Here is a 26,103-nt window from a genome sequence, read left to right as displayed (position 1 = left end):
TGCTGCCGATAATAGCCTTACACAAATGTTAGGGAGAATTCTCAGAAATGTGTTAATCACCTTCTACCTTAGAGACCCCCAGCTCTTTTGCTGGACTTTAAGACTTTTTACTTCATGTAATTTTAATGTGATTTAAATTCTGTGTTCTTTTTAACTTTGGAGTCTGACAAACTCCATAGACCTCATCTTTACATTGTGTCCCACAGCACTTTCAGTGCAGTGGCACAGGGAAGTCTCTCAGATTTCCCAAAGGTTTAAATACCTTCTCTTGGTAAAACTACAGTCTCCAAGAGTAGTGAAGTGAAATTGACTTTACTTACATTTTGTAACTTTCTAGACCCAGCACACACTATCTTACCATAGGGTGCTGGAGGGCTTACTTAGTATCCCCTTTGTCTAGTTTCTCATGTTACATTTTTGTGTTACCCTTTCCACAATTAATGGCTGGTGGCAGTGGTTTACTTTTTACTACCATTATGTGTTTTTACAGCAGGCTGCGTTCGCAGCCACAGTAAGGCACCCATGGGTGTCCATTCCGTCAAAATGGCCCTGGTCTTCTTTTTTCGCCATTTTCTGTTGGAAAGGTCCTTCTTGAGATTTACTCTGTGCGCCAAAACAGGTTTGGTCTCTTTGTTTGTTTTGGCGTTGGCGGGATTGACGAGTGAAGCCCGCCTCTGGCACCTGCAAGTCCGGCAAGGGCAGGAAGTGAGGAGGTGCCCGACACTCCCTGTGCTTAATCCCCTTGGTTACAAGAATGCACCCAAAGGTGATTGGCCGGCTAGCTGTCCGCCAAGGACAGCCACCCTGCTCTGATTGACAGCTAGGATGGAATGAATGGGTAGAAACCTGCATAAAAGGCGAGGCTTTTTGGTTTGGAACGCAGTCGACCACTGGACGAAGGAATCCGAAGAAGAACTTGAAAGAGATGCCTGCTGCAACTCCTGGATCGTTGGTTTGCCCGGTGAAGCCCTGCTGCTGTCTTGAAGCTCCGAATTCGCCTCGACTAGAGAAGCCCTGCAAGGACGACTTTTCCCTTTGAGTTGATGGGACCAATCAACTCCAAAGTAGTCCTCTCGAAGCTGGTTGTATTTCCACTACAGTTGCTGCTGGAACCGAAGAGCCAGGGAGAAGAACACCAGATTGTGTACGTTGCTTTCAAGTCAGACCAGAGCACTAGGAAGATCCTCTGGACTTCCCTGATGCAGGACTGACCAAAACTGAGCCACCTCAACAGAGTGCTGAACCCCAGAAGCAAGGAAAGTCTGAAGTGGTATCCGAGAACCACAGTGTTGCTATTTGCTGTCAGACGGGAGGAGCTGAAACACTGAAGGACCGCTGAATTTAAGTGTGCCCATTGCTGCCGCTGACCATCCCATTGCAGAGCAGGAGTCCCCAGACGTCCACCCTCTTGTCCCCACGACTGAGGCCCAGGAACAACAGGATCTGCAGAGCTGCACAGGAACAGAAGCCAGTTGGAACCATTTCTTCCAACCAGAGGTACTGTAAAGTCTAAGAGAACTTATCTCTTGTTGTGTAGCCTTACTTGCTCTCAGTTGAGACCTGTCTTGGTTACCTTGCAGGGTTGCTAAAGCTTTGCCCTTCACAAGCCTCCCAGCTTGTGGCCCTTCAATTGTGCTATTTTCTACAAACATTTCTACAAACATTGAGCAATACTTTTTACCTACCTGCAAAGAAGATCTTCAGCTCCCCTTGACATTGTGCAATTAACATTGGCTGTCCTGGCTCCCTGAGAGACTCCTCTTTACCTTTGACTATGTGCTTGTCCTTTCCCCAGCAAAGGGTTAAACTTATTTGTTACTGGAAGGTTTCCTTAAAAGTACTGGCCTGTTTATGAGTTGTTTGTTAACCTCTGTTTTATTCCTCTATTCTATCTTTTTCACCTAACTCAGTATTGGTCTAACTGTACCAGTGATGATTCAATGTCCACTGTGTACTAGCTATTGAAGTCGCCTGAGGGTGTAGGAAGTGTCTGTGTACCATCCCTAATGGGTGTCATCTGATTTAGAGAAACAGAGTGCGTTTTGAAGTATATTTGAGTGTTACATGTTTTGCTCACTTTCTGAAGAAGGATTATAACTGACTGTGAAATAAATTAATAATTGTTTTATCAAGAAACCTTGAGTGTAAGTGTGTATTTGGATAACTGTATTGTGAAACTCTGTGTCACAATGTTACTGCTCACATCGACCCATCTTGAGATAAGCCTGGCTATTCGACCACACTACCAACCTGTGTAGTTCAGACTTATACCAAACGTTGGGTCCCTATTGCCAGGAGGTCAAGGTTATTGTAGTGCACCCAAAGGGTACTGCATACAATTTTGCCTAACAGCGAAGATACCGGGGGTCCAAGTGAGACTAAATAATGCGGGGCTCTTATCCTCAAAGATTCCAACAAGCAAAGGCTTGAAGCATGGCTGCTCTTTTGCACTGATTCTTTTTGGAATGATCTCAGATATGAAAGAGGCTTTAAATATACCAACAATCTGCGCCCCCCCCCCAATCCTCCAAGGAGCAATGGAGTGTTGTTGGGCTGAATGATCTAGTGATTCTAGACCAAAGACCAATAGGCCTTCAAAGAAGCCTGGAAAACCTACAGAAGTACACAGATCAAAATGGCCTACAAATAAATATTGGGAAATCAGAACTTGTAGCAGTGCAGAACCTTGGAGGAAAGAAAAAGAAACATTTTTGCTGGAGTTTGGGAAGAGAGACTATGAGAGTCGTGACTGTCACAAAATATCTGGGAATGTTTATAAATGCAAACATGGATGATAAACAATGGGTCCTGGAATTAAGAAGGAAAGCAAAGAATCTGAGGGCACAGGCCGAAACGATCCACAGGAGATACGGAACATTTTCACTACTGCCCATTATTCGTTTTTCTCAACAGAAGGGGACACTGGTGCTGACCTTTGGGCTGAAAGTGCCCTTAATACATCTTGGGAAACTTGGGAAACCCGGGAAACCCTTGAAGGTCTTTATTGGAAAATGATCTTGGGTTTACCAAACTCGCTACCAATGCAAGCAATGAGATGGGTGCTAGGCCTTATCTCAACGTCCGCGAGGATAAGGTGGAACTCACTTTGCCTCTACCGGAAAATAATTATGGAAGACTGCCCAGCGCAATATGAAATCTTCAAGGAAAAATCAGGGTTTTCACTAGATGAGGCACTGTGTGCCTGGTTTGTAAACTGGAAACAAATATTGAATGATATTGACTCTAGTGAACAGCAGTTGAAGATAAATCCGGCTAAGACGAAACAAAAACAGTGGTGTGCAGACTGGAACCAAACAGAAAGAATAATGTTAGCTTCAAAATTAGGAAGCATGGCGAAAAATTAACAACAGGTGTCTGAATTTAATCCCAAAATATTTGACAAAGTTTCTGAACCTAATACACCGAAATGTATTCCTTAGGTTTAGACCTATCATGCATACTAAAGAAGTCCTCTACGCTAGAAGCCAAAAAACGAACCACTGACCCATTTTGTAGATATTGCAAAGAGAAAAAGGAGAGTATGCAGCATCTATTATTGGAATGCACAAATTAAATGCCACAAAGAGCAAGTTATTTGGGAGACTTGATTGAAAATTTGCCATTATTGGACAGAGATTATTGGTGGGAACGATTCTATGGCGTAAATGATTTCAAAATAATGTTTGCACTGACAGCATTGTTTAAAGACATTTTACCTCGTTAGTGGATATATTCAGATGTCTAAGGGGGAAGGATAGTCAGTTCTTGGAAAGAGAAGATGAAGGTTCAAATAAGATAGTGCTGAATTGGACCTATGGTCTGGAGGTTGTAAATGACCCCCGACCTTTGTATGAACAGGCAGTAAGAATTGCATCTCTCGTTGTTCTTTCTTTTTATTTTTTTTACTGTTTTTCTTTTCTGTAAAGGTTTGTAATAAAAAAAAGAATGTGGAAAGTAGACACATTAACACTCAGCGATGTTGGATCCCTGCATAATATGAAGTATCAAGACTATGTATTAAAGGGGTGGGAACCTCCACATTTACTCAACTCCTTCTCAAGAGGCTTTCTTGACCACTTTAAGTTGGTAGTAATATGTTTCTGCACCTGTCTTCTCTCTCTCTCAGTCTTCAGCTTAAGAGTTTCCTGCACCATTCTCTCTCTCTCTCTCTCTCTCTCTCTCTCTCTCTCCCTCTCTCTCTCTCTCTCTCCCCCTCTCTCTCTCTCTCTCTCTCTCTTGCACTCTCTCTCTCTCTCTCTCACTCTCTTTGGGGTTGCCCACACCCTTCTTCTCCTTCTTAGTCTAGCGTTTATGAGTTCTCTTTCGCATTCTCAAGCTTAACTGAGGGTCCACTCTTTGGTTCCCAAGTATTCTCCCAGGTGATAGAGTGTCAAGCTCTTTGGAGAATGGCAGAGCCTTGCTAGGAGAGTGAGGGAGAGCCAGGCCTAACCAAACACTTCTCAATGCTCTTTGAAGGCTACAGATATTTTCAAGACTTCCAATATATCCCCTTCAACTCACCTCTCTATTGTGGTCCTGGTTCCTCCGGCCGTAGTTCCAACCCTTTCTACCGTAGTTCCAACCCTTTCTATTTGGGGTGTTTCAACTACTCCATGGCCTCCTCAAACCTTCCTGTGCTGTCTGCTTACCACTTCCTCCCGATGTTCCTCAATCACCTTCTGAGTTTCTGCTATTGGCTCCTTCTGCCATTCTCTGCAAACATCCTTATCTCCTTTTAGCAACTTAGTTGGACAGTGTCTACCTTCAACCATACTTTCTCCATTTCCTCTACCACTGGCACCTGCTGTTAACCTCTTTCTAAATTCAGTTTACTATCTCCTCCTGATGTTCAATAATCTCCCTCGTTATTTCCTTTACCAACCTTTACCAACCGTGGCTAATGTTTGCAAATCTCTTACTTGATTTTCTCGACCTCCTCCTCCTGATGTTCACCACTAGGATTTGCTAATGTCAATAGATTCAACTGGGCTCACTAAATTTAGTCTTTAATTGCTGGCCCACCATCTTGGATTTCATGTATATAACTTTGGTATGGTATTCAGGGATCTGCAGGACTTGATAAGCTGGTTTGCAGAGGCTGGTATTCAGGAATTCTAAAAAAGTGAGGGGTAAGTGATTTGACATTTCCTGCTTCACTTGTGTTCACTCTACTCTCAGAAAATGCCAGTTACAATGTTGAGTGGTCTGCAGTTTTACACAAACTCATTTAGCGAATGGTGTGGGATGCCTGAGCTCTCCCAATAGGTGTGCGAGCCCTCAAGCAAGAATGTGTAAACAATCCTTGCAAGCCCTTGAGTTTTGAGCAGGATTTGGCAGTGAACAGAGGTTTCTTGGGTATTAATAATTGACCTAAAAACATTTAACCTAAAATATTTGATCGACCTTTTTTTGGTCAAATTTAATTAAATATATATATATGAGGGTGGTTAAGGGTCTAGATTAGGTTGAGGGGAAATGGGGGGAGGAGGTGCGGGGTGTCTCTCCCCACATTTTAGACTGAAAAAAAGGTCAAATAAATTTGATCAAATGTGATTAGGTTAAATGTTTTAGGTCAAATAGACCCAAACCGGTTTCTTGCACAGTATATGTTATGTAGTTCTGTGACTGCTCAGGGTCACATTCTTTTAAAGGAACTGTGCCACCATTGTTGTGCTCCATGAAACGCATGGTATGCTTGGCATTGCCATTAGGGTCCCGGGGATGTTGGGGTGGTTGATTCTTCTTGAGCCAGGGTACCTCTTTGGTGTTCCTCAAAGGGCCAGTGATGTTGCTACTCTCCATGTGACTCTCCCCTCCCCTATGAAGGGGCCAAGTGGGGGTGGCTTAGGGATGCTTCCCATACCATCCCAGGTCCCATCTTATGCTATCTTGGATAGGGCCTTTGCCCCCTTGGTTATCCCACAACCCCTACAACAGACACTATTCTTAAACCTTACTTAAATGTTGGTGTTTCGCTATGTCTTTGTGACAGTACATTATAAAGATAACAAATTCAGTTGAGGAACCTTTTCACAACAAACACTTGTCAGGGTAGACCTCAGCGCCCTTATGTTTGTTGAAAAAAATAATAATAATGTTTGTCGCATGAATTAAGTAACAACGGAGAAATTGTGGTTCCTCCACTCCGTTTTGTAAACTAATAGTAAAAGTATAGTTACACTCTTTTCCTTCATGCGCCAGATAAGCATTGCTTCTAATGCTTCATGGCTCACTGTCTATCCAAACCAATCCTTCCCAATCTTCCTTGATGTCTGTGATTCATATGACACTTTTTTCTTTGTAATGATTGTACAATGTTCAATGAATGGCAATTTAGCCCTGATTTGAAAAAGATGGCGAAGTCCGTCGAAACACGTGTCATCACAAAGGGCACTTGTTCATATAAATACACAGCTTCAATAACTATATTCCTATTGAGTGGAGTATTTTCTTTGCTTATCTGGCGCATGAAGGAAAAAAGTGTAACTATACTTTTACTATTACATTATAAAGATATTGCAGATCACAGAGGAATTGTACAAGCAGAGGGACAATGTTGAGAGGAAAGTTTTATTACTTGCAATTCTAATTCTCTTATCAATTTCACCCTAAAAAAACAAGCAGACTCTACAAGAAAAGTAGTGAGGTGCACCATGAGCCCCAGAGACTGATTGTTTTCTTGCTAAGAAGGGGGTATCTGTTTTGGCAGAGAGGTAAGGAATGGGGATGATGGTCATAAAGCCTGACCAAGTTGGTCTTACTTTAAGAATCCCATCCTCTGGGCTCTGTTGAACATAACCCCCCATTTCCGGTTGTTGATTTCTAGTTCATCGTAAATGGTGTCAGAAGTGACCCAAGTCATTCCGAGGACTAAGATGTCCCTCGGGAGGATTCTCCAGACGTCTGTCACAGGCCACCTGAAAGTTATTAGAGAGGTAAAAGAGACCATAACTTAACAACACCAAGCACTCCATACACCTGGGGTAGTCCTCTAGAAGTATTGGGAGTGAGACTACGACTATCAACTTCAAGTGAATTGCTAAAACTGCCAGATGGGATAATCTGGATGGAAGGACGGTATACACAGACCTTAAGAAGGAGATCTTGGAAAGAGTAGGCCACAACACTGAATTCCATCACAAAGTATGCTTACAACCAACAATATACCATGACAGCTTTGTACAGGATTCAAAGTGTGTTGGTCAAATGGATAGACCGTATGGATGAAGTGAAGGACTGTTACGAGAGAATTTTATTTTGCGGGATGCTGCTGTCCCAGTATATTGGACCCCATAATGGTCTTGCTCTTTCCTGTTGGTTTCATTAGCTCTTTTTCCATTTTTGTAGATAGAGGGATTTCTACGGAAGTTGCTCTGGCACTGCAACCTTTTTTGATGTACTACCCTACGGTAGCCCATATAGCTTCTAGGACAGAGGTGCTTTTAAGCACCGCATTTTAATCAAAGGGTGATTATATCACCATACACTTGTGCTATACAACTGGATGCAACTGTACATTTAGTTTTAGCTTCACCAGGGATACAGACAGTTTTAGTGGCTCATTTTATTAAGTTTCTACATCATTCTTAAGTTTTACATCTGACCATTTTGTTTTGGGCCATCTCTATGTACAAGGATTTTATGCTGGAAGATTTGCCACAACATTGGGCTTCTGATTTTCTAGGACCAGGTTTGGCGATACTAGGTGGCACTGGTTTCTTCTTGTTCCTTGCTCTCCTCGTGGTCCTCCTTGCTGGCTAGACTGTCTTTCCAGGCCGGTACTGGTCTTGGGCCTCTGCTGTGCTGCTTCCCCATAAATTTCTTCCAAGGACCAATCACCTTGGGGTGGGTAGCCTCTGTCACCCAGAAGAGTCGAGGGTTACCATTCATTGGCTCGAACCGTATCTTGCTTTGTCCTGGGTCACTTCCAATCATTGCTCCCATGCTGGATTTTAAGATCAATTTCTAGAATCTGGCATGGTGGACATATTTTAGGAGGCCACCCTAGGTATAGTGAACAGGGCAACTCCAAGAGGTTAGCCAAAACCAATTAAGGAAAGCATGGAGAGTAGTCCAGGCTTAGTCTCACAAAAAAGGGACTGGCGTAGGGGTCCACAATAAGTACACACAGGGAAGCACACAATAATTTTTAATTTTTTTTATTGTATTAGTATACGGTTTATTACAAACCTTTACTAAGCAAAAACAAGAAGGAATTACAAAATCCCAAAACAAATATTCATGAAAAAAAGGAAATTCAAACAAGTTAAAAGCAAGAGAAATTACAGTTTTGTAACATAAAAACATTGCATAAAAAGACTTGTAAACAAGGAAAAAAAGGATTCTATTCAGTGTACACACAACAAGGGTGCTCTCAACGATGTGTGACCTTCCAATCAATTCCCATCATGCTCACTGATCGCAGGAACTTCATGACCTCCCATGTTGGCGGCGATTCGTGACCCGAGCTTAATCTTTCACAAAATGATGGCTTGTCTATCCACACTTCATTGTCCACAGAGCTTGCAAACCCCCTTTTTCTATTTTCACTTGTGCCATCGCAGACCAACAATATGTGTCTCAAGGTTTGCATTGTGGTTTTACCACACATGGGACACAGACGGTCCTCATATTGTTCCTTATATGTGATCAAAAGAATCTCTCTTGTCAGCAATAGGTACAGGTGGAATCTGAGAAAATCTGATCTATATCTGGAATTAGAAAAATGTTTTAGAGATCTTGCCCGGAAACATATTGGTTTGTCAAAAGGTGATAGTGACTAGTGGAGCTTGGTGATCCGCATTTCTGCTATCGTTTGAATCAAGTCCGATTTTTTCAAACTGCCTTTTACATACATTGGGTTATCCGTCAGATCTTTCTTGAGACAATCACAGTTACAAAGTATTACTAACATGTAGGTTCTTAGTTCCCTTAGGAATTGATTTGTATTATCCTCCAACATTGTTTTTATATCCACATATAGTGTACTGTCTTTAGGGACTATTATCTGCCTGTAGAGAGATAATACCCTCCATTTGGCGTGGTACCTCAGGACTGAAGGCCGAGTACATATCTAAGACTTGTCACAGGAAGGCATTGGGGGTAGAGTTAGCACATTTTCCAGAGTTTACCTTGAAGCCCTCCCCCCGCACTCCCCCAATTCATTGGTTTTTTCGCTGGATATATTTCCACACCGTAGGTTAGCATGGGGATTACCTTACCAGTCTATAGGGGTTCCAGCGTGAATTTACAATAAGCCTGATTGATCTATTTCATCTGGCAACCAAGTTGTACTATCTTGGCCTCTAAAGTTGTCTTAACTTGATGTAAGGACGGAAAAGATCTAATCTTGAAGGTATCAGGTAATAATATCCCTATATATATTGTCGCTGTATATAATGTGACCAGGAAAAGGTAGTGGCGACATTATATAGGTGACCATATATATATGGAAATGGGCTGCAGGGGTGTCCCCCGCTCCCCTTGACAGAAAAAAAGACTGCGTGGGTTGCAGGGTTTTAGGCAAGATTGTATGCAGTACCCTTTGGTGCACTACAACAACCTTGACCTCCTGGCAATAGGAACCCAACCTTTGGTATAAGTATGTACTACACAGGTTGGTAGCGTGTTAAGCAGCCAGGCTTATCTCAAGAGGGTTCAATGTGAGCTGTAGGGGAGATGCACAGAGATTCACAGTGACAAGTATTGCAAATAGCAACACCGTGGTTTTTGACAGTCGAGATGGACTCCTCTCCTTGCTTCTGGGGGCCCGCACTCTGTTGAGGGGGCTCCGGCTCGGTCAGTCCTGCATCCCGGGAGTCCAGAGGATCTTCCTGGAGCTCTTGGCCAACTTAAAAGCAACTCACACAATCTGGTGTTCCTCTCCCTGGTGTTTCGGTTTCCAGCAGCAGCTCTGTGGAAATGCAACCAGCTCTGAGAGAATGTCCAGGTGGCTTACTTTGGAGTTGATTGGTCCCACCAACTCAAAGGGAGAGGTCGTCCTTGCAGGGGATTCTCTGTTGATACGAATTTGGAGATTCAGCACAGCAGCAGGGCTTCACCGAGCAAACCAACGGTCCAGGAGCTGCAGCAGGCGTCCTCTTCAAGTTCTTCTTCGGTTCTTTCATACAGTGGTCGACTCTGTCTTCCAAGCCAAAAGCCTTGCCTTTTATTCAGTTCTCTCCTATTAATTCCAGCCTAGCTGTCAGTTACCCAGCAGGGTGGCTGTTCTTGCTGGACAATCAGCCGGCCAATCACTACAGAGTGCATTTGGGTCTCCTAGGAGACTAAGCACAGGGAGTTTCGGGCACCTCCCTCACTTCCTGCCCACCCCAGACACCCTGGTGTCACAGGCGAGCTTCACTTGTGAATCCCGCCAAAGGCAAAATGAACAAAGGGACCAAACCTGGTTTGGCGCACACAGTAAATCTCAAGAAGGACCTTTCCACAAAGAAATGGCGAAAAAAGAAGACTGGGCCATTTTGACAAAAATGCCACCCTTGGGTGCTTTACTGCAGCTGCGAACGCAGCCCGTGGTAAATGCACACCACGGTAGTTAAAAGTAAACCACTTCCACCAGCCATTCAGTGACGAAAGGGTAACATAAAAATGTTACATGAGAAGCTAGACAAAGGGGATATTTCGTTACCCCTCCAGCACTCTATTGCAAGATAGTGTGTGCTGGGTCTAGAAAGTTACAAATGTAAGTAAAGTCAATTTCACTTTTTTTATATATATTTTTTTTATTTATTTCATTTAGTTTATACAAATTTTTGAAAAACTTTGTGATCCCATCATACACATCTTACATCATCTTACAAAATCTTACAAAGGCAGAGAAGAAGAAAAGCAATGGTGCGAAGCACTTAACAAGGGATCAAACCCCCCATCATAGCGAACAGCTGCATACAAATGCCAGCAGAGTCATCCCAACAGTTTTGAGTTGGCTCCCCTGCATTTAAATTTCTTCAGAATGGTGTCCGTTGGCTTCACTTTGCAGTTCGCTTATTCAACTACTCTGCCTCTCAAGTAAGTTCCGTACCCTGAACTAGCCTCACTAGATCCCAGATTGTTAACTTGGTTTCTAGTTTTTGCAGGAAATTTGTCAGACCAAAGACATCTTTTTCTCTTGGTTTGGCAAATGTTAGCCATAGCTCCTCTCCAGATACGGTGGAATATTGGCTAACTACTTGACCCAAATGCAGAGTTCTCAGGTCTTTTAGACCGGAACAGTACAACGTAAGATGTTTTAAGGTCTCAAGGTGTTGCTTGCAGAATCGGCAATTATCTGTCTCGGTCGGTCTTCGCTATCTCAAGGTTAACCTTCTTTTTGTATCAAACAGATTAAGTCTGAATTTCAGAAGCATCCTTCGATGCCTGGCATTCGCTGTTTTCACCAGGTATTGCAGCTGTTTTTTTCGTTTTTTTCCTTCACTTGCTGCATCCTCCATCAGCTTATAACGATTTCTATCATCTACCGTTGCACACCAATCTCGTACCCATAGCTTGTTTTTCACGTAGTTTGGGTTGGTTTTTAATGTTTCTAGGTGAATGCCTATCTCAGCAAGGTGTTTTTTGCATTCATTTGCCCATTTTATCAAAAGGGATTCCTGATTTCCTTTCATCGCATCCCAGAGTATGGCGAATTGGGGTGTACAGTCCTTGATGATTATTTTCCTGTAAACAGACAGCATGTTCCACAGCACACGGGCGTTCATAGATATTAAATTTAGTTTGTATCGTAGGCACGCACTAGGAATGCCTTTTTGAAGCTGCAGAACACGTCTCCAATACTGGTTTTCCAGTTGACTCCAGAGATTCGAAGCTACTCCTAAAGCACATTCTACCGCATAGATTATAGTTGGCACTGATTTTTGGTTATAGTGGGCCAGAGCAGGCAGCAGGGAGAATTTTCCATACTTTTTGTTTATGATCATTCCCTGACATGCTAGTTGTTTGCATTTTTGTTTGGCATTCTCGGCCCACGGGGCATCGTTATTTTGCTGTTGATCCACATTCCGAGATATTTGATCTTTTTAACACAACTAACGTTTTCGTTATTCAGTCTCCATGTTGGCTTGTTTTTATTGGCTTGTTGTTTAGTTCGGGAAAGATCTTGGAGGATCATTACTTCGGATTTTGCAGGATTAATTCTCAGTTTGTTTTTTAGCACGTATCCTTCCAGGGTCTTTAGCTTTCTTGCTAGTCCAATTGGTGTTAGGTAAAGCAATTCAACGTCATCTGCATATAAAAAACAATTTACACTCATGCCATTGATTCGTGGAGGATGAGAATTTACTGCTTCTATGGATTCTCCAATGTCAGACAAGAACAGGCCAAACAGGGTTGCTGCCAATGGGCATTCCTGCTTTACACCTTGAATTGTCTTAATTGGCTCACTGAGAGTTCCACCGGCATCCAGTCTGATCTTGATTCAGTGTCTGTGTGATGTTCTTTAATGGGATCTAATAAGCTTTCCGGGCAGTTCCATTTCCTCATTTTGTCCCAGAGAATTTTGCGATCAACTGTGTTGAATGCACTTGATAAATCGACAAACGCAATGTAGATCTTTTTGTTTTGCCGCATAGCTTCTATTTTTAGGAAGTTTATGATTGTAAGGTTGAGGCCACAACCGACACCCTTAACAAATCCTGCTTGCCGAGGAGCATATCGTCCTGATTCTTGGATCCATTTTAGCAGTTTCCCTTGAAGCTGAGTGGCGAAGATTTTCCCTACCAGATCAAGTAGAGCTATTGGCCGATAGTTGTTAGGATCTGTGCGTTTGCCCTTTTTAAAGATTGGCATAATGATGGCACTCTGCCAGGTGGTGGTAGGGATCTTCTTCTCTTGCAAAATTGCAAGGAATAAAGAATGACAAAAGTCTGTCCATAACTCTGGTTGCTGCTTTAGATGTTGGTTTGTTAGCTCGTCGGGTCCTGGGGCTCTTGACGTGCTGAGTCTTAGGACGTTTTTATATATGTCGATTATTATTGACCACTCGCTTCCCAGATTTGATGGTTTACTAGGCTTTGTGTTTTTGTTATAGAATTTATCCGAGTAATGTTCCACCCAAGCTTTCTCCAAAACTATGTTTTTTAGCACAGCCCCTTGCGGTGTGGATACGTTGTTTAGATAGGCCCAGAAGGCATTAGTATTTCTTTTTGAAAGTGTTTTCATCATTGCTTCCGCATCTCGTTGCAACATTACATGTTTGTGACTGATCAGCCAGTTTTTGTATGTTTGTTTGAATCATTTTTTCTCTCTTATGCAGTTGACATGGGTGTTTTTTTTCAACTTTCTTTGTTCAGTTCTTTCTTCTTAGCGGTAATCTCAAAGTCCCATGCGTGAACTTTTACAAAGTCAGACCTCGCAGTTTGCTTCTCTCGGTATGTTTCTAAGAGTGTTATGTAGTCAATTTTTTCATTGACTAGTCTTTCTTCCATCGATGTTAAAGATTTTATCTTGTTTTGATTTAGCCGTAACCGGTTGCGACCTGGTACAACAACCAGATCATTACATGCAGTGACTACTTTCTTTATTGGTAGGTGTGTGTTCAGATTTCAATTTAAATTTCACTTTACTGCTCTGGGGAAACAGTAGTTTATCCCAGAGAAGGTATTTAAACCTTGGGGAAATCTCAAAGACTTCCCGGTGCCACTGCACTCAAGGTGCTGTGTGACACAATGTAAAAGATGATGCCTATGGAGTTTGTCAGACTCCACAACCAAAAGAAACACAGAGTTCAAAAATCACATTAAAATACACGAGTGGGAAAAAGGGTCTCACTCTCTCTAGGTTATAAAAATCAAGTCCTCAAAATCCAGCAAAGTTGCTGGGGGTCTCTAAGGTGGAAGGAGTTAGCACATTTCTGAGAATTCTCCCTAACAGTTTCTCATTTTGCAGGATGCTGCTAGCCAACTACCTATCCCTGAAGACATCATTGAGAGTAAACCAAACAATCTCGACCCCAATCTTCCTCTCGTGCGGGATGAGATAGGGCTGCCCACTCTCCCCGCTGATCTTTGCCCTTGTGATGGAACCGTTTGCCCAAAGGATTCGCTTGAATGACAAGATAGCAGGGATGAACATAAACGGTGAGCAATTTAAGATCTCCCTCTATGCCGACGATGTCATGATTTCCATCACCGACTGTCAATCCTCCCTCCTCATCGTCCTTGAAGAACTGAAAGCCTTTGAACAAGTGGCAGGGTTCAAGGTGAACTACTCCAAATCAGAGGCACTGGGGATAAATCTGGGTGCGGCCTGCATCGCTAAACTCCAGACGCTCTGTCCGCTGGCATGGAACACCACTTCTTCATCCTACATGGGGATACACATCACAGCTGACCCGAAACAGGTATATGCTGCAATCTCCCGCCCCTCCCACCCCCTATTTAAGGAGCCGACTTGAAGCGTTGGGAAGGTCAGGAAATCTCTCTCATGGGCAGGATTACGGCATAAAAGGTGAACCTCCGCCCCAGGCTTCTATATCTGTGCACCGCCCTCCCGGTTCCCCTTCCGAAACAACCCCTGGAGCAGCTACAAAAGAAACTCTCGAAATTCATTTGGAAAGGGCGCAGAGCCAGAATCCCATTGAAGGTCATGCCCGGAGCAGCTAAGTGAGAGGGCATGGGCCTTCCCAAACTACATCATAGCAGCTCATCTTGCAAGCGCCACGGCCTGGGCGGAACGGACATATCCCACTAAATGGGCCTGCATCGAACAAGCTAAAAGCCTGCCCCAGCTGAGCTCCCTACTCCACATTGCAGGCAGTGTCCGTAGTCGTTGGCCGACGATCCTATCATCTACCAAGGCAACCTCGGAGGCATGGGTATTGGCCCGACGCAAGAAGAAGCTGCCTAAGGACCTGGCCCGCTTTCTCTGATCCGCCGGAATCCAGACTTTTTCCCCGGTATCGATATAGCGAACTTTGGCAGATGGTCCAGAGGAGGCCTCCGGTCCCTCTCACAGCTCTATGATAGCTCTATGATAATGACACCCCACGTTGCTTTGAGTAATGCAAGAGCCACTTTCATTTAGCAGAAACTGGCAGATTCACGTATGCCCGCCCAGATTAAGCACTGGATCTCACAGCCAACGGTCCAACAGGGGATCACAAGGAACCTTCATCCTCTTGAGCTCGCTCTCCAGGAGGGATCACGCCGTGGGCAGATCACCAGGGTGTACCGTCTCCTGCAGGAGGACATGCTGACGGCCAGACCACCATACATGGTCAGGTGGGAGGCGGACCATGGGCACCCCTTCAAGGACCAAACATGGGTGGATATATGGACAAGGATCAACTCAGCCTCCAGATGCATCACGAATAAGGAATGCTCATTGAAACTTCTCCACCGTTGGTATTACTCCCCAGAGCGGCTGCACCACTGTCAGGCGTCCATAGACAGACCTGTTGGAGGTGTTGCGGCGCACATGGGACTTTTTTCCATATGTGGTGGGAATGCCCGATGGGCAGGCTTTCTGGGTAGAGGTTACGCACGTTATTGAGGACATAACCCAACGCAAGCTGCCCATGGATCCGGGGGTGCTCTTTCTGGGAGTAGCGAGCCCAGAGAACTACCCCAAAACAGGGCGCACTGCCAAACTGCTCACACAACTTCTGCTTGTGGCCAAAATAACTACTGCCCGCAAATGGAAAGCTCAGGAGGGCCCCTTGATCCCCCTTTGGTGGATAAAAGTTTGGGAGATCCTGGTGGCTGGGAAAGAAGTTGTGACCTATGATTTGTCCATCGAGGGGTTTGGGACCCCATTGAAGTCGCCCCCTATGATGACAGCCACAAGTGTGTGGAGTTGGCCATAGAGGTCGCCTTTTCTCGCCATGTATCTGCCATCTGGACTTCGCAGAGTCTTCCTTTCCCTAAAAGATGTGCCTCTTGCTAATAGAATCGCTGTGCCCCCCTTTTTACTCTTTCCTGATGCCAGATATTGTGTCAGGAAAGCACCTCCCCGGAGCCGTGGGAAGTCCTCTGCAAGCAGATGTGTCTCCTGAAGGAAAACCACTGAGGCCCGGAGGTCTTGCAGGCACCTAAGGGTGGATTTGCGTTTTGCAGGGGAGGTCAAGCCATTAACGTTCAGTGAGATGTAGCATAGCTTGGTGTGTGGCAGGGAGGTGTGTTGACGTCCTCCTTCAGCGATCGGGGGCAGGGTGGATAGATAAGTTGCCGGAGAGGAGGTTGTCTCCCAGCGTCAGGCTAAGAACATCGGTCAGCTGCAACCGGGTTTTAACTTTGTCTAAATCAGGGCTCAATGTGGCCTTCCAACCAATAGGGCCAAGGAGGTGCCCAACCAAAAAAAAAAGAAAACAAAGTAACCAAACTAAGCCCGATGTGCCTCAGGCCGGAGTGTCGGTCCATGCACTCTGCAGGGGCATATCGTGGGACCCCCAGGCGTGAGAGGATATGTTCCGGTATGGGAACCAAGTAGCTTCTCGTTAGTTGTGCGTGGCGGTAGGCTTTCCCCCCTGGGGACTTTCATCCAGCGGTTCCACTGTAATTTCGGTGTCGAACTTTGCAACTTGTCCGGGGACGGATTTGTCAGATCCTTGTCTGGGGTCGATGGTTCCCCACCCATGATACCTCCGGCTATCTCGAGTGTGTGGATTATCTGCGTCTGTCCTTCAAATGAGAATTGGAGTGAGGCCGGGAAGAGCTTCTGATACTTAATCTTTTGATCCTGGAAGAAGACCGTCAACGGGCGCAGGGCTCGCCGTCGCTGGACCGTGGAGGGGGCCAGGCCTTGGAAGAGCTGTATGGCAGCTCCCTGATATGTCAGGTCTCCCTGAGTGCGACTGGCTGACATGATCTCCTGTTTTGTGGCAAAAAAGTGAACCCTGGTGATTACCTCCGGGGCCTCCGCTGCGGGGGCATCCCTGCAGACATGCCATCTGTGGGTACGGTCCAACATGAGTAGCGATTTATCACGGTCCGGGAGAAGGGTTTAGGAGTGGTCGCTGATATAGGTCGGCTGGGCTTGGTCTGATATTGAGGCGGGGACCCCTCTAATGCGATTGTTATTCCTAGAAGCCCTATTTTCCAAGTCCTGCTAGCAGTGCATGTTTTTGCTGCTTTCCTCTAGGGACTGGATTTTCTGCTGCAGTTCAGCAATCTGCCCTGAGTGTTCCAGAACTTGGTCCTCTGTATCGCCTACCCTGTGTTCCACCTCTTCCATTCGGTTATCCAGCCCCTTCTTAATGTCTGCTAGGAGGCCTTGGATATTGTCTTTCGTGGCCCAGTGGCCCTAGTATCTTTCCAGTGATGTGGCCTGGGCTTGGACAGGTTCTTGGGTTTATCTTGTAGATGAAGCATGCTGGCCATGTCCGCTGATTTCAGGCCTCTGTGTTTGGTCATCCTGGCACAGTAGAGAAGGCCTCTCGGGGTGGCCGCCCTGGAGGTGCGGGATTGGCAGTGGTCCGACGTCGTGCCAATGTATATAGCCCACTTGCGAGGACTTGGGCTGTAGACGGGCTCCGTGTAGCGTCAGGGCAGGTGTCCGATAGCGGAAGCGCAGTATTCCTTCCCCCGGGTGGGGCAGTCTAAGATGTGGGAGGAGGGTCTTTGTGGCCAGGCTAGGGGGGGCTTTCGTGGCTCCAGGTGTGGTTGGGCTCAAAGTGTTGGGGTGAGCCCCCTATGCCAAAGCTGTGGGCAGGAGGGGTCCAACCCGACCGCATAAGTTGTTGGCTTTATGAAGGGGGTCCCATCGCCAGTGGGGCAGGCCCTAGCCCCCCCCCCCCACCTCGGCTAAGACTCGAATCTGGCCTGCAATTCTTGACTGGATACAGGCCTGAGCACTCCAGTCAGGGTAGGATGTCTGGGTGGGCCGCCACCGCTCTTACCGGTGTTGCCACGTTGTCCTGATCTCCTGCGTGACCGTGGTTTCTGGGCAGCGTGTGTGGGAGGTTTGCCGGGGTCTGGCTGGTGCTGGGGTTGAGGTTCTGTCAGCAAGATGAGTGCGCAGGAAGCGGGGATCCTCCCTATTCGCTAGTCATTTGCCAATGCGGGCCGCAGTGTGTCCCTTGATGCGGGGTGGGGGCTCTTCCCTGCTCCGAGGCCCCCATGGGTATGGCGTTGCCTGCCCCAGCGGGGCCCTCAGGGTGGCGGTCCTGGGTCTGTCTGTGTGTGGGCCTACCGCTTCGGGGCACTGCTTGCATCGATGGAGGCGGGAGGTCCTCCCCACCTCCCCGGAGCTCCAGCAGTCCCTGGGGGAGAGAGGCAAGGCTGGATCCACCTCAGGGCAGTGCGGGTCCCTCACACCGCTGGGGACCCCAACTGCTCTTCCTGCGCATTTCACGGTACTCCCGGAGGTGTGTTGTCCCGCCTGAGCTGGCTTGCCTGACAGGCTCCGGGCTGTCTGCGATGATACAGCCGAGGTAGGTCGCGGCAGCCTAGATGTTGGATTCACTTCTAGCCTGCATCTGGTGGCGAAGTTCTGTGGCTTGAAGCCAGATGCTGCCTGGCTTGGTGTCGCCTGCCTCAGTGGGGCCCTCAGGGAGGCGGTGCTGGGTCTGACTGCATGTGGGCCCACCGCTGGGGGGGAGCTGCATGTATTGATGGAGGTGGGAGGTCCTCCTCACCTCTCCGGCGCTCCAGCCAAAGAGCAGCGTGGTTCCTTCACACCGCTGGGGCCCTCGCCTGCTCTCCGGCGCCTCACCCAATCACGGTGCTCCCGGAGGTGCGAGCTGGCTTGCCTGGCGGGCTCCGGATCGTGTGCCATGCTGTGGCTGAGGCTGCAGTGATGGCAAGGATGAAGGGGCTCAAAGCCGGAGGCTGCCTGGTTCAGGGAGACCCAGGGCAGTGCAGTGGGGACCGCTGCAGTGACAGGGCCAGCTCCTCCTCCCACGTCCCAGGAATGTAATGGGGCTTGCTATTTTGGGGTTGCAATTTCCACCCCGGCGCCGCTTCAGGCATGAATTGTGCAGCTTCTGGGCTCCGATCTCCCCTCAAAGTCGAAGCAGCTGCTCCAGGGGGGGTCAGCGACCCGCTGGGTTGTTCCCGTGCCAAATTCAGATGTATATCATGGGCATTTAGCGGATAAGACTCGGGCGTCCAAAAGAGATCTTAATGAGACATCCGCAATGCCGGCGCCTCAAGCCACGCCCCCTCGACCTGCTTCTATTTTGATGCCTTCCTTGTGGGAAGGCTGCTTATTCTTCGTTCTCGTTGTAGGGCTCATCATTGACCCAAGGTTCCAGTCCCTGCGAAGTTGAATCTTGTAAACCGCATGTAGGAAAGGTGCCCTGCACTTACTGTGTTGTTTTGCCTCGTAGGAACCGTCTTTCCGGAAGCAAACACTGTAAGTACTTACCTCTCGATGCTATGGTGGTGTGTTATACTTGATACACACCCTCAGTGGTCCTTTTTGTTTGGGGCCCGAGACTTTTCGGAAGCAGCTCTGCACTGCATTTTCCCATTGGTTAACAATGGGCATCTTCCTGCTGTGCTGCATTGTCTTCTGGTTCTTGAACCAACCTTTGTATCTTTTCATTGGGGCCTCTTCTGTTACTCCCTATAGTTGTTTGCCGCCAAATTCACACCTGTGGGGTAGAATTCGGACATACTTGCCTTTTACCCATACACGTGGATTGCTTACTGACTCTGCCCCATTTACTTTTATGGGAACTGTCTACTCAAATGAAACTCTCCTAAAGAGACTTTGGGTATACATACTTGCACCTGAGCATTTTTCCTGCATCCAGTTTGGGTGCAGTGAGATATAGAAAAAAGGCAGCAATTTTAGTACTTACCTGTGATTTTTAATGTATTTCTAAAATCATGCTTTCCAATTCTTCAACTGTGAATGCATGCTTACACTAACTTTTTTTAGTGACAATGCACTGATTTTTCCCTGAAGTGTGCTGCCTTGATAATTGGGGGGCGGGGTGTTGGCGGCCCGCTGTTTGTTTCCTGCTTCTTGTCCCAAGAGGGACTCTGTTGCCTTGGCCACTCCCCCTCGCCTACATACTCTGCTGATTCCAGCCCAAGCGGGTGAAGCCCACGGGGGTTAAGGGCGCAGGGTGTTGGCGGTCCGCTGTTTTTTCCTGCTTCTTGTCCCTGGAGGGACTCTGTTGCCTTGGCCACGCCCCCTCACCTACATACTCTGCTGATCCCAGCCCGAACGGGTCTAGCCTGCGGGGTCAAGGGCGCAGGGTGTTGGCGGCCCGCTGGGGGCATTTGCGGCTCTTCGGGGAGGAGCATTGTCTCCCCTGTTCTCTGCTTGTCCACCCTGCCTGCACTGGAAACAGGACCGGAATAAAGGAGGCCGTAGCCCAAACCGAGACGCTGCAGGGAATATGCCTCTGTCTGCAAAAGAGTTAATTTAGGAGGCATTTCATCCCTTTGTGCCATAGCTGCTTGTTTCTGGAAAAACTCATTGGGAGCCCATAATGACTGAGTCTTTTGATCAAGACCCTGGGGGGATCTTAGCTCCTTTACCCTGTGTGTTCTATGGACCTGAGCTCGGCCCAGGTCCGGTTCCTGGTGCCAAGCGGATACTGAGCCAACTATAGAGGAACTTGAACCCGGGATGTAAAGTCACTCAGATTGCTCATGGTGCGCCAGGAATCCACCATGAAGTCACAGCCCCCACTGTCTTTGGGGATGCGCACTTGCTGATCAAAGAGATCCGCCAATTCTTGGGCACCCCAGCGGTAGGGTCTCCCTCCCCATCTGAACTGAGCATGCATGTGGGAGCCCCAGAACCCCAGTTGAACATGCCTACCATCAAGGTGAACGCTGCCAACTTAATCCCAGTCTGCCTTCCCATAGAAACTACACAACTGCAACGGAGAAGTATAGAATGCCCCCCTCCTGCCATAGATCCCCATATGGTCATGGGGAGAGAGGGCGAGTCTGAAGTTGCCACTGTACATGGCTATCAGTTGTGTGCTACCCCTCTCTCGCTCAGCAATCCTGGGCTTGTCGTTTCTCCACCACTTAACTTACCGGATTCCGCTGTACTTGGGGGAAGTAAGCATGGAGACATGGGTCCTTCTGTATGCTATTGCAACTGCAACCTAGTTCTGGCTAAGCTCTCTCTGATCAAATCCTTGCTGTTGACCCTCTCTGCAGAGGTGGTCAGCAGAATAGCTGCTGTGGAGTCAACAGGCAATCAGGGTGATGAAGGGGATACCTCACATAAGGGAGATGGCCGTGACCTTTCTCCAAACCCCCCTCGCTCTGTTAAGGGCTCTTATCCACCCATGTCTACCACCACAGAGGCAAACACTGAGCTCAATCAACCAGAGCTCAATCTCCCAGAAGCAAAAATGACCGAGGGGTCATTTATTAAGCTCCCACAACTTAACGCTGTGCAAAAGATGCTCCCACATCTTGAGGCCCCAGTCAAGTTGGGACACCTAAACCCACATTCCTCATCTGTGAATTATGGTAGGCTGCTGGATAACAGGACCATCATACTGCAAAGAGTTAAATTACCTTCAAACCGCCAAGAACCAAGAGAGGCACTCCTTAATAAAAGCCTACATATAGGGGGGATGCCCATTCTTGTCCAGGGCCCACATTGTTAACTGTGCTAGACTGTCCAATTGGGGGGAAGATGACTCTCTTGAACTCAAACACTCTGACTATGAAGTGGTCAGGGACATATTGAAAGCTTATAAGTCACATAAGGCGGTGACATGGTGTGAATGAATTGTGTTTACACTCTGTGGGCCAGGGGCCTCCGGCTTCAGTGTTGACAGGAGGAATTACCACCCCTATGGGGGGAAATAGGGCTATTAGGTTCTCCCGTAACTATTAACAACCACTTTGGGTTTTTGCCTAAATGTGTATAATTTGCTGAGGGACGTTGTAGGACCCAGGCCCTTTGAGATTAATCTGCCAATTCGGTTTCCTATTTTGGCTGCATTCCATGTTGAACTTGCTTTGCACTGTAAAACTTGAAATTGTTATGTATACTTTCATGGCTATTTCGCCGAATAAAGTTATGTTGATGATGGTAATTGTTACTAAAGTCCATCTCGATTTTTTGGATGCTTCTAGTTGGGTTTTAGGATTGTCCCCTCATCCCTCTGGAACCTTCATTAACTGTGATACGTGCATTTGCAAGAAATACTGTGACTTTGGTTTTGTTGGCACTAGGGCTTTTGTATGCCTATTTTAACTATGTTTAATGCTTGATTTGCTTCTCGTCCCACCACTTGTCTGTGTATGTTCTGTGCCTAACACCAGATAGCAGATCTACGATATAGTAAAGAAGTGGGTTGTGTCTAGTGTAAGGGTGCAGAAGTACGAATCTGACACAGTGGTGGCATGTTTGTTGGGAAAGGCTTATTTACATAAAAAGTAAAAGAAAAGGAAAAACCGATCCTGCCCTATTTCTATTACTATGAGGTGTTGCCCTACCTCAACAAAAATACAAAGGACTCTGTCAGGATGTCCAGTAAAAAAAAACTTAGGAAAAGGTGGGGGTTTTCTTGATTCAGGAGGCTCCTCTAGTTGTGGATAGATTGAAATGTTCAGTTCTTGATGAGAAAGCACGAGTCTAACTTAAAAGTTCTTGCTCTTAAATGCTCTTCCAAACATATACAAGATTCAGTTCCGAAGTATCAGCAGGGAGTTTATTCCTCTGTTCTTTCTCCAACTCACAAACGTAGTGTCAAGCCGGGTTCACTATCCTGCCAGACTTGACTGTAGATCTGTGAAATTCCAGAAAATGTCTCTTCTTTTGGCAATGGGTCCTCTGACCCTTATTGTAGCTGCTCTCTTACGTGGGTCTCAGAACCCTCTGGCTGTCTATGGGTCTCCCTGACTTGTTCTGTAGTTTGTTTCTCTTTTGTGTGGGTCCCAGACCCTTTATATTTTCTCGGGATCTCCCCGACTTGCTTTGGGCCCCGGCTCCTTAACTGTTAGCTTCTTTGGGCTTGTGTGAGTCCTTGACCCCTGTGTGCGGCTTTTGAGGGCGCTCTTCTCCTGTTTCACTTAATGTCAATTGAACAGACCTGGTGTATTCTCCTGCCAGGTACTGTTCTACATTGGATATTTCGTAAAGTTTGTTCCAGTGTTCTTTTGCTATCCCTTTCTGCCTCTCAGGATATTTGTATGTCTCTCTTTAATCTGTTTGGCCCCCTTGGTGTCCCTACTTTCCGGAAACGTCTCTGGTCTGTCCTGGGAGTAGAGCAGGGCTCCTGTGCTGCTTTCACACTCTGCGTCCTGCCCTCGTCCTCGGCTGTGCGCCTTCTCCTTGCTTTGGCTTCGCCGGCCAGGTTTCCCCTTTCCCCACCACTGGACAGGTCCCTGATTCAGGGACCTACTGGAGACATCGACCCGCCTGGACAGTGTCTCGTTCCCTTCTCCTCGGGTCTCTTGCCACAGAACCATCGTCTGGTTCCTCGCTCCTCCAGGGCTGGATTGACAAGGTACACAGTGCTTCCTTGCTATTTATCATCAGAGCTGCCTCTAGTAAACTGTACCCCGTATGTTGGTTCCGCAGTGGGTTGTTTCCTCCTTGCCTGATCTTCGTGCCAGGGATTGTATGTACTTCACCTAGGTAAGCCTTGCTCTTCCTCGTCCCAGTACGATTTTATGAATAAAGTCTGCTACTCTACAGAGATACATAGAGGTTTGGGGGACCACAGGGGACTGAGTGGGGTGAGAGGCAAGAGGTGACATAAATGGAGGGGGTGAATACTGCATTCTCCAATGGCTATAGTCACTTGTCCCATGGAGGGCTTCCCTCCCCATGAGACCCACCCACTGAGTACCAATCCCAGGGGGACTATAGGGTAGCAGCCTCACCTCCCTGGCCTCATGGTAAGACGCTCCCCCCATGGGAGCAGTGACAATACCATGGGCTTCATCACGCTAGGGACTAGGTATTTTAAATGCGTGTTATGTATATTTCCCTTTTTTCTCCCCCTGATCCGACGCCCACTTCACTATATGTTGTGTGCCTATCCTTAGATAGTGGATCCACATTTTAATATAGAGGTGTGTAGTGTTCTAATTGGCATTTGTTGTTTTTATAATACATTAAGTACTTTTACTGTATTTATTGTGTTTTACTTAAATAGTTATTCAACGAATAGAAGTATATATCTGTAACATAATAAATGTGTATATTTGTCAGTATACCGGTGAGGTGTATTTTCTATGGATAAGTGTATGGACTGGACTCTACCTTTGTACCACACTAAATGCCCTTTGTGGAGTTAAGCCTGACTGCTTTGCCACTCTAACTTTTTACGAGAGGTGTAGGCTTTTATTTTGGTGTGGGCTCAGCACCACCTTAAGGTTAGTGGCTGTACAACCCTCAACAGGGAGATTGTACAAAAACCACCCCAGAGGTCTACAACATGTCACGTGATTGCACAAGTAATATGCTCGGAGGGGATGACTGGCCAACGTCTACACCACATAACATCTGAGCTCAAGTAACTTGCGTAGAATGGATCCTCTCCCTCATGCAATCCTACCGCAAAAAGCATGTGGTAGTGTTTATAACTCACCTGAAGAGAAGAGGACGCTGCTGTCTCTGATTTCCTCACCAAGATGGTCAATGAGAATTGATACAGGTCTCTCGTCTTCATTCAAACAAATATCAATATTGAGAAATGAAAATGTGCAGAAGTTAACAAACCGTACGCATTTCAGTAAACAAAAATATGTTTTTAAACGTTTAGATATTTAAACCCAATAATAGTATTAATCATTTGTAGCTCAAAGATTTACAGTGAGTCATTTATGGGAGGTCATGTAGCGCTACTCTAGTGTGAGGGGCACATGAATAAAACAACAACTAATCAGACTGGGGAGACCAGAAAGAAGGGAGGCTAGAGAGTAAGGGGAAAACAAGAAATCTGTATGACAAACCATGACAGATATATTTTTATGTTGCATTTGAAACAGGACTTCTCTTGGACCTGGGATAGGGGAGAGTTACAAAGTACTAGATTTTTAAAAGCAGGTTGCTGAATGCCCATGTGCCGCTAAAGGAATCATGGAAGAAACAGAAGTGAAAACTTGACTAAACAGAGCTTTTTCCAGGCTTTGCATCTTTTTATGCAGGTTTGAATATAAGCATGTTTACAGTTGCAGGCTGCTCTTTGAGGAATGCAGAGGGTCTTGAAAGGGATGCGAGAAGAGCTAGGGAGCCTGCAAAGTTGTCACAGGGCTGGCATGGTACGGCTTCAGACGGATGATGTGCCAGGCATCGTCATTTGTCAAGGTTTATAATTTGAACGCAAAGGGCTGCAGGGGGACAATGTATACTGGGTTGGCATAGTTCACTCTGGAAAAGATTATGACCTCAGTGAGTGTTGCCCGGTGGAGGGTTGACAGGAAAGGAGGGGTGACAAGGTTCAGAATAAGGTGGCTGTTAAGGATCTTGGTGGGTTAGTTGATTTGGGTGAGAGAATTTGCCAATGAATTGAATACAAAGATTCCATACCAAATTGGCCGATCATGGGTTAGGGTTGAGTAGCAGGCCACATGAAAGGTAGAAAGGATGGTTTATTATAATCTATGAGAAAGATCTCGATTGTATCTCTATTGAGGGTTCATTCTTGGGGTCTTCTACAAGTTTGAATTACTTCAGTCAATGAGAACATTGTGGAGATATTGTGAAATGCATGCGACTTCAGAAAGCACACGTCACGATTAAACTATTTAACAGGAGTATCATCTGTACACATGTGGAATTCTACAATTATATTTTGATATCCCTACATATATGCACTGAAAAGTAGGAGTAGAAGTGGGAAATCGTAGGTCATGACACAATCAAGTGTGTGGCTTGGGGAGAGGAAAGTGCCCAATATGGCTTGTCAATATCTACGAGATTAAAGACGTAAGCTATTCAGAGGTTAGCCTTTGTGACCATTTATCTTATCAGCATATGCTAAATCAGATATAAATTGCATCGATGAATGTCATTGTTGAGCTTATAGATCTGAGAGGATTAGTGAACTGGGATGGTTTACGTTAAGTTCTTCCAGGATGCATTCCAGAGAATCTACGAGTTTGGCTCTGCACCATACGTGGGTCTGAAGCCAGTTTAGTTGTCAAATACGTGATTTCTAACAATTTATAACTTTTTTAATATATTTCTTTATTGTGGTATAGTTAAAAA

General features: G+C 46.2%; 1 protein-coding gene across 1 annotated transcript in view; it reads right to left on the bottom strand.

The window, feature by feature from the left end:
• LOC138526456 (zinc finger protein 684-like) overlaps positions 1–26,103 on the bottom strand; it is a 235,324-nt gene that overhangs the window by 37,468 nt on the left and 171,753 nt on the right. Inside the window, exon 6 of the mRNA XM_069637228.1 lies at positions 24,482–24,556. Within this exon, the coding sequence (XP_069493329.1) occupies positions 24,482–24,556 (75 nt within the window). The remainder of the gene's footprint in view (positions 1–24,481; positions 24,557–26,103) is intronic.

The sequence above is a fragment of the Ambystoma mexicanum genome, chromosome 7p (genome assembly GCF_040938575.1).
Source record: "Ambystoma mexicanum isolate Mex_15411 chromosome 7p, UKY_AmexF1_1, whole genome shotgun sequence".
Taxonomy (NCBI): domain Eukaryota; kingdom Metazoa; phylum Chordata; class Amphibia; order Caudata; family Ambystomatidae; genus Ambystoma; species Ambystoma mexicanum.
The sequence above is the reverse complement of the archived record's forward strand: the minus strand, read 5'-3'. Positions and strand labels throughout refer to the sequence as shown.